Genomic DNA, 9,439 nt, shown 5'->3' on the forward strand with positions numbered 1-9,439 from the left:
GATTCTGATATGTGGACGTTTTTTTTTCCAGATTTTAAAACCTTTATTTAATTATTTGAAGCCTTCAGCTCACTGCCTCCAGGGAGCTTTCATTCAGCGCTCACCCCACGTCCACATTTATGTGCGCTCCCGCTCTCCCCCTGTCCCCACCCCGGCAGCGCTTCACGCATGCTGGCTGTCAGTTAGCCAGCCAGTGTGAAATCGGGGTCGGGGGCTGTTCGCGGGTGGCTGTACCCGGGCCTGCCAATCACACCTGCATGCTGACCTAAAAATCCTGCCCTAAGAATTTCTTATTCACTGGGGCTTCCATTTAAAAAGGGCATAGTGGAAACCATCAAAACATTGAATATGAATGTGAGCGCTAATTATTCTGCTTAGTCAAACAACAAATTTATATGTTCCTCCTAAGTTGATGTGTTTTACTTAAGTGCAAAAATTATATACTTTTTAAATGCATTCTGGCACTTCTCTGTGAAAAAAGTTGCATCTGACTTTTAGTTGAAAACTAGGCTGCTTTTTGCATGAAAATTCCCACCATCTTAGTCAGCACTGCAGAATGTTGGATGAACTTTGTTTTGCTGTGCACTGGAGCCAATTATGAATGAACTGCAGAGATTTGACATTCTCTCAGATCTTGACTTTGAAGAGGCTGGAATTTATTACCATGTTAAAGAATCCTCCTGAAATTTGTGGGGGGGGTTGGCGGGGGGGTGGGGGGGGGGGGCGGGGGGGTTTGGGGGGGATGGGGGCGGGGGGGGGGGGGCGGGGGGGTTTGGGGGGGATGGGGGCGGGGGGGGGGTTGGGGGGGTGGGGGCGAATACACATTATTCACACATCACACAGTGGCTCTAGATAAGGGAAGCCTCTCAGTATGCCTTAATTCATTCATTTAGAATGACTCAGCTGTGTCCTCATTGCAACAGTGGAATTCCAGTGTGTCTTAGCTGTACGTTTTGAAATAAGAGCATTTATTGTGAAACATTTTTTGTGGGATTTTAAATTTCACTTTTTGACCTTTACAGAAGTTCTTTTTGTAAGCCCCCCGCAGCAAGTTGGGCACTATCACTGTGGCTGCACTATGACATCACATGAAAATAGTAAAAGTTCAATGGGACAGGGTAGTTTAGTAGATGAGCCGTCTGCTGTCATGATTCCGGGGATCTGACATATCTCAAACCGATGGGCTTGGAAGTCTCTGCTGACTGCATTGGTCCCATGTGAAATGAGTTTGCCTATCCTGAATTCTATTCCCAGTTGGCTCGAACATGGATAAGACTTCCCTAATTTATCACTCAGTTGGCATTCGGGCTCTTCCCGTTGGGGAAATGAAAATGTCATGCTAATACAGTAGTGCCCTGTGGAATTGGGGATAAAACACATTGAGCAAAATAGAGGCACAAATACTCTGCACCCAACTTGCATTCCTGCTAATTACTTTGAGCTGTTTGATCTCAAACTCTTGAGTACCTTGAGCACAAAATCCCCTCACCCTACCTCAAAAAATGATTTTGGGTTAGTGCTAGATTTTCCAAATGGGGATCAATTGGAAAACTACTTTTAAAAATCTATGAGAGGTAATGGATACTAATTTGCAATAATTGTTTAATGGTGCTTTAATTTAATTTACCAGGCCTATTATTTGTGCTACAGTCTTCTAGTCTTAGCAAATGAAGTGGTGCACATAGAACATATTCCTTCCAGTCAGCGGGTAAGTTTCTATTTGTTTTTCTTATAATTGGGAAGTGAGTGGGATTATATTGTGTCCTAAAGTTGAAAGGATTGGCCTGGTTTTCACAGTTGAGTTTCGAGATGAGAGTTGTTGCAAATACAACCAAATTCTAAAGTTGCAGTCCATTTGAGTGCCAGTTTTTTTTTGGCTAGCGGATTTTTTGTAGATTAGTAGAATGAGCCAATGTAATTTTATACTGTTTAAAAAAAATAGTTAAAAGTTGGACATGGTTAAGAAGCAATGTGCATACCAGAATCTGCCATCTATAACAGTTATGACCAGTTTGCTAATCTTTTGCAGAATTGCATTAGAACAGCTAGAGATTTAGACACTTGTTTGTGTCTGTTACAACTGTACCTTAATTTGTAACAATTGAAAATATCCATGCAGAAAAAGTGGCAGTGCCAGAGTTCAATGTATAGTTGGCACTACCCACACTGTCCACACTTAACAAGGGCAGTTGTCACAATTCATCAGCATTGCTAAAACCAGATTACCTGGTCATTATCACATTACTGTTTGTGGGCCTTGCTGTGTACAAATTATTTTCTCTATTTATTCATGGGATGTGGGCAATGCTGGCAACTAATTGCTCTTGGCTCTTACATTATAAGCGTGGCTACACTTCAGAAGCACTTCATTAGCTGTAAAGCACTTTGGGTGTCCCAGGGTGGTGAAAGGTGCTGTATAAATGCAAATCTTTTGTTTTTAATTACCAAATGAGTCAGAGGTGAAGTTATACTTCTGCCATGTGTCTATGTTAACATGATGTTTTGTTATTACTTTTACTTTTTATAGTACTTGTTCATGTAAGCGCTTTTCTTTCAGAGTCATCTTATACAGCTCTGTGCTGAAATAGAAAAATATGTCAAATGTGACATAAGAGAGGACCCCAAACTACTTTACCGAAGCAAGGTACTCAATTAAAAACTTGCTGAGTTGACTTGTAGCTGTAACTCACTGAAATTTAAGTGCCTTTTTTATGTTGCAAGGAGCACAATTTCTGTATGCTCTATTCAATTTGATGCTTCTTTAGGGAATGTCTGCTCTGAAGTACAATACTTGCTGAGATGAGAAATTTCTTCACCCAGAGAATGGTGAGCCTGTGGAATTTGCTACCACAGAATGTAGTTGAGGCCAAAACATGTTTTCAAGGAGGAGTTAGATATAGCTCTTGGGGTGAAAGGGATCAAAGGGTATGGGGAGAAAGCGGGAGCAGGCTATTGGGTTGAATGACCAGCCATGATCATGATGAATGGCGGAGCAGGCTGGAAGGGTCGAATGGCTTACTCCTCCGATTTTCTATGTTGCCATAATTCAAACAATAAAGCCAATTTTGGGGAAAAAGGGCGAGGTCTCATAAGAATTTAAGCAGGCGGTTTAGTTCTCTCCCAAGGTTGCTTTATAACCTGCATGCTGGGAATTCAGTGTACAATGTATGACTTGGGCTGGACATCAGCCTTAGGTAGCTCTCTTACCAGGGGTTTATGTCAAGCAAAGGTTAATATTTGGTTGAGCCTTGAAGGGTGGGGACAGAATCCCTGCATGGTAGCCTAAGTGTGCAGAGGTCAAATTTTGTTAATGCTCTTGTGGAAGCACCTTGGGATATTTTACTGTTCAAGGTATTATACAAATGCAAACTTTTTATTTTAAAGGGTGGCTTATATTGCATCTATTTTACCTGTGTATTCCAACTTCCATCCTGCTCCCTAGTGGGAAGACTACTTGATCCCATTGCGTAACTATCAACAGGCAGCAAATTAGAGTGCTAAAATGTTGAACTGATCACGAGCGCTAAATTATGTTTCTAAACGCAGCTGATCTTTAAACAAAGGGTGTTGCTAGGCACTTGCGCTCAATAAAAGGAAAAAGAAAATCTAGCGCTAGCTGCTTTTATTTCAGCCTTTAGTGACCAGTAATCGAGTGACATTAGAAGGGCTGTGTTCACCTATGAGACTTCTCAGCCAGTGCATGTACAGTTCCAACAAAATTGTTTTTAAAGTAATCAGCAGACACTCAATTAGGTACTAGTTTAAATTTCAGCTCTTAGTTTGTCATTTTAATAGAGTTGCGACTTGTACTCATGGGCAGTGGTGGGAATTAAAAGCATGTTGATATCTAACTAACATCAACTTTTTTGTGTAGGTGAAAGATTTAGAAGCGAGAACTCATGCAAAATGGCAAGAGTTGTTACAACGCTCGCGACCTCTTCAGGTAATATGACACACGGTAAACTTGCTGTGATAATGCAACTCGAGGGGGATTATAGAATGAAGTTGATCGAGACTTAGGAGTTTTCTTCCTTGGTCTGAGGATTTGTGGGCAGCAGTACTGTAATTAAAATTGCAGAATGCACAGGGTTTGTGCATGTAAATTTTAAATATGTTAGAGGCAGGGTGTTCAGCATCCCAGAAAGCTGCAAGTTACCAGTTACCATCTTGTCACTGGCTTCTTCAAATTTCATTTAATTGCATTGAAGATTTAAGAGATGCAACATTTTCGGAAGCTGATGCCACAGTTTGGTGAAAGGAGTTTGTGCATGTTGAGCAAAAGGTTCAATTCCTGAGCTGCCTAGATAGCTGATTGCCTCCAAAGGTGGGGTGGTGGGATTGTGATTATTGACCTTAACACCCTTGAGTGAGCGAGAAGAAAGGTAAGCCGGTGTGAGTGTACTGCAATCGGGAGCACTAAGACCTGCTGAAAAACTACATGGGTTTGGAAGCTGTCTGAGAACAGCATCACTTTGGTGAAATGCCTAATAGCATTCGCAGTCCAACACTTGGGCTCCCAAGGGCACTTGGCACCTAAAGTATACACTTGAGAGAAGTTGGATCCTTGGAAGAGGAATAGAAATAATTGAGGGATAAGATGGGGTTCTGATGCTGTGCATATGTGTGCACATCTGTTTTCTTAACTTGTGAAGTCTTTTCTACTGCTTCTTCCTCATCCATCTCAGGACCAGTCTTGCCTCCACCCTTATCTATTCTGTCGCATCCAGAGTATTTCCAGTAATGGTTTATTATTTTCACCCCACCCTCCCATCACTAGCAGAACCCTCACTTCTGGAGTCCCCAAGGATCCATCCTCGGTGCCCTTCTCTTCCTCATGTTCCCTTGTAAATGTGAAGTCAACATTTTCATGTGCACCTTTACCTGCCCACCACCACCTCTCAATCCTCCATCACTTCTGCACTGTCATGACTGTTTGTCCAGTGTCAGTCTTGGATGAGTCATAATTTGCTCCACCTAAACACTGGAAAGAGCAAAGCCAAGTGTTTGGCGCTCCTGTCAAAATTCGTATCCCCTCTGATTTGCTGTTGCTCCCAACCACTCTAAACATATATCCTGCTTTAACCTCAGCTGAGCTTCCAAACCCCTACTGTCTCCATCACAAAGACTATTTCTGCTGCCGTGACATAACTTGCCTCTGCTGCCACCTCACTGAGGCTGTCACTAAAAAACCTTTGTCATGCTTTTTGTCACCTCCAGACTTGACTGCTGCTGTATCATCCCATATGGCTTCCTGTCTCCAAACTCCATAAGCCTGGTCATCCAGAACAATGCTTCCCATGTTCTACCCCACACCAGCTCCTTGCTGATCTGTTTTGTTCCCAGCCCCATAACATTTATAATGGCTGTTTTCTGTTTACTTTGGCCAATGATCTCATCTCTCCTTATCTCTGTAACCTCCCCAGCCCTACGAACACCCAAGCTCTTTTCCTCCATCTCTAACCTTTTGTGCCTCACTACTATTTTTTTGCTCTATCGCTGGTGGGTGTGCTGTCAACTGCCCAGGTCCCGCTCTTCGGATTTTACTTTCCAAAAGTCTCCGGTGTCCTCTCTTTCCTTAAAGGCCACCTCTTGGCCGCTGCCCTTGAGACCTCTTTCTTTGGTTTGGAGTCTATTTTTTTGCTGTACCCCTGAAACACATTGGAAAGGTTTTTTTTTAGGTTAATGCTGGATAAACCACCATTTAAGAAAAGGTGTACTTTCTCTCAGATGTTCTGTAATTTTATTTTAGGGAAAACTTCATGACTATTGGGAACCTATGTCTGAAGATCGGAATCACCTTAGTCAGTCCTCTGTGTTTGAAGAGGAGCCAGAACACTACATGGTTCAAGAAGTTAATGATAATGGTAAAGATTTGGACATTGCTTAGTGCAACAAGTATAGATTCTTTTTTAAGTTAGGAAGTTGCAATCCTGTTATATATAAAAAAAAAGAGTTTAGACCTTGATCAGTTTGTGTTCTGGTTTTTGTTTTTAGACAGGGACCTACACATGGTTTAGCATAACTACTATTCGAATTTGTTATAGCAGTTAACGTTTTTGATATTTTAGCTGTATCAAAAGATTTATCAAAAATATTTTGTAATAATGTTAGAGATCGAGTTTATTTATATAATTGCAGCCATGTTTGCAGTGTTTTGTAATGTCAATTTTATTGCTGTACATAAAAGTTTGCTCCTTTTGTAATGTTCTCATTTTTATTGTACTTGGATATTGTAATAATTGAATCTTCAAAATGTTCTACTTGAAAATGTCAGCTTTTTTTTGTTTAACTTTATGCCATTTGAAACTCAAATTAATGGACTGTTTCATGTGGAAGATGCAATGAATTCTCAAATCACTAAGGAAGAAAACAACAAATGACAAGCTGCACATTTATTGCATACTGATGCTGCGATTCTCCAAAGCGTGCAGACTCGAGACTGTGCTAATTGAGTTTGCAAGAATCTGTGCCCCACTTTTCATATTTCATACACTTTAAAATGTTCATGTGGTGTTAAGATTCTTTATCTTTTATTTTTTTCCCTTCCTCTAGACCTCATTTCCAATGGATTTGTCTATTTGCACTAACAATGCAGTAAGATAATAACAATCCCAGCCCTAATTTCTGTGTATAGAATAAAAGGCATGTGAAACTAATCAAATGCCATTAATGCACCTAAGTGGTTCAGATGTCTCAAACAGGAAGCAAAGGTCTTGTGTTGTTAATATGTGCCACGTGAACCTTGACTGTGTTCCTGTCTTTAATTCTGTTACTTAACTCTTAATTTATGTATAAGTTGTAAATTTATTGCTGCTTCCCAACTTTTTAGGGGCTGCAAACAAAAGAAAATCTGGTCCTGGGACAATTCTGTAAGACTGTGTGACTGTTGAAGGAGAGTATTATATGCTTGGTTTTGTTTTGTAGAAAGTGCTGGATTATTCACCACCTGTGTATTTGTCCTTGTTTTCCCTCCAGCTAGTGCAGGGTGGCAGAGTTTGCTTCTCCTAAGCATTGCAAAACTTTCAACTGGAACAAACTGCCACAGCTTGTGCTTTTAATACTAAAGTAAAAAGGTGTGATTGTTTTCTTAGATCGACTTTTTAAAAATTGAACCATCTCAATGGACTGACCTTGTCTATCTGCCTACCGTATCTGAACATGAGTGGACATGATGATTGGTCACAAGTGCTCCTGTCAGTTACGAAATTTGTACAAATGGGATATGCCACCTAATGAAATGTCAGTTTTCACATTATGAAGAATGCTTTTCCTGAAGCTTTGGTCCAGGTGCTTCTGAGCTACTGACACCAATCCCTACTTTGGTCTGACATTGTTGAACTTACGGGTTAGTGGTATACCATTGCACATGGTTGTGGGAGGTGGATTGCTGTTTAACATCTCCATGTGACTGGGTTCCCAGTTTTGGCCAGGCCAACCTGGTTTCTGCCTTACAATTAAAGAGGAAAGATGTGTGAACAAAGGCCAAGTTGGCATGTGTCCTTGCCAACTTATTGGAGGCCTGTTGTACTTTTGTTTGTCAGGTCTCTTTGCTGCAGCCTAGTATTGGGGAACCTTTCTTTTCAGAAATGCTTTTTATAAAAAAAACACACTCTTGTTCTGCTCCCTGAGACAAGGAGCTGTAATTGTGATCTGAAGACATTTCATTGGTTGTCCATCAAGAGATATGTAGCTCTGTAGATTGGAACTAGTCTTGCCAGGCCTTGTTACATCTACCTGCCATGGAGAAAACTTGGCAAAATGTTTCCATTGAGAGATATTGGGAATGTCTTAAATGTTTGGCTTTAAACTCATCTCTAATTTTGCATATAATTTATTACTCCAAATTCAATATTTCTGTAGTCCCACATTTTAGAATATTTCTTTGAAATAAAATATTGTTGATTAATTAAGTGAATCTAGCATTGCCTTTGGTGCACTATTAAGATGAGGGGAAAACTGGCTTTCCCAAAGTGTTGAAATACCCATTGGTACAAATAAGTGCTTTTGTGATCTGGTATTTCACATTAACCAAAGAACATGATTAAGTTTTTTTACTGCTACTTAATCTACCTCAGGACAGAACTGAGCATTAGATCAGAGCGTTTGTCCTCAGGGCACTTCCTTTTGTAATTCTGCCACCCTGCACTTTAGGCTTAAGAAATGTGTAAAAGACTTGAATTTTTTTCTGCTTTAAGGCAATTGTGTGATGCAGAAAATTTGCATTTTTTATTTTTTTTAAATGAGTCCTTTATACACAAAACAATTTTCACGTTATTTTGGCAAAATAAATTTTCTGTACTATTAAAATATTTGTGTTTTTGTACTGCTTTAAAAGAAATTGTTCCTCTGCATCTTGCTGTGCCTAAACACTTGTCTCATTTCACATTCTTATGGGTGTATTTACATAGAATCTACAGCACAAAAACAGGCCATTTGGCCCAACAGGTCCATGCTGATACATATCCATGCTTAATAGGGTAGACACTGAGGGATTGTTTCTGCTGGTCGGGGAGTCTAAAACATGGGGACAAAGTCTCAGGATAAGGGGCCGATCGTTTTGGGACTGAGATGAGAAGTTGCTTCACTCGAAGGGCTCTGAGTCTTTGGAATTCTCTACCCCAGAGGGTCGTGGATGCCCCAATATATTTAAGGCGGAGCTAGACATATTTTTGATGTCTCTGGGAATTGAGGGTTATGAGGAGTGAGTGGGGAAATGGAGTTGAAGCCCATTAGTGCGAGTCCCATTTACAGGTGCAGGTTTTGGTCTTTTTTCACCCACCACCAACTCCTACCCCAACAAGTGGAAACGTCTCCTCTATCAAATCTCAAGAATTCTGTGATTGCCTGGATTCATGAATTACAAGGCTCAATTGACCATTTAAAGTTTTCTTGGTGTAAAATCTAACTCCATCTCCATCTTTCAGCAGAAATTGTTGCTGGGTCTGAAAATCTGAGATGATCTTGCCTAAATTTTGATCATTTTAAAATGTATTATTTTACCCTCAGCCTTCTACAGAAAAGGTCCCTCCCTGGCCTGCTCAATATTTCCCGATAGTTATAACCTCTGTTTGAACTTGTTTATTAATCCGTATTTTTCCATTTAATACCTCCCAGTATTTTTCTCCAGTAAGTTCTAATTAACAGACAATGGACTGAGATTACTGATCTTCTGGATAGAGCTGTTTTTTGAACACCTGCAATGCAAAATTGTGAAATAGCTACTGATGTCAAAATACTTGGGCAATGAATAGAAATGTCACTTTTATGACCTCATTACTGTAATGCCTAGCAACAAAATGCCCCCAACGTTGCCAGTATGCTGGCCCCGTTAAGGGTGACTATTATCTTCTAATGGAGCAAAGGCTGAATTGACCGTTTTAAAGTTTTCTTGGTGTAAAATCTAACCCCATCTCCCATCTTTCAGCAGAAATTGCTGCTG

At 40.4% G+C, this 9,439-nt stretch overlaps 1 protein-coding gene across 2 annotated transcripts in view; it reads left to right on the top strand.

Moving 5' to 3' along the window:
* The window catches only part of slf2 (SMC5-SMC6 complex localization factor 2), a 103,837-nt gene extending 95,530 nt beyond the window's left edge, over positions 1-8,307 (top strand). For both annotated transcript variants that reach the window (XM_041209783.1, XM_041209784.1), the window contains 4 exons: positions 1,631-1,708; positions 2,558-2,644; positions 3,875-3,943; positions 5,750-8,307. In XM_041209783.1, coding sequence (XP_041065717.1) covers positions 1,631-1,708; positions 2,558-2,644; positions 3,875-3,943; positions 5,750-5,887 — 372 coding nt within the window. In that variant the 3' untranslated portion in view covers positions 5,888-8,307. The remainder of the gene's footprint in view (positions 1-1,630; positions 1,709-2,557; positions 2,645-3,874; positions 3,944-5,749) is intronic.
* The last annotated feature ends 1,132 nt before the right edge of the window (positions 8,308-9,439 follow it).

This window comes from Carcharodon carcharias, chromosome 17, assembly GCF_017639515.1.
Source record: "Carcharodon carcharias isolate sCarCar2 chromosome 17, sCarCar2.pri, whole genome shotgun sequence".
Lineage (NCBI taxonomy): Eukaryota > Metazoa > Chordata > Chondrichthyes > Lamniformes > Lamnidae > Carcharodon > Carcharodon carcharias.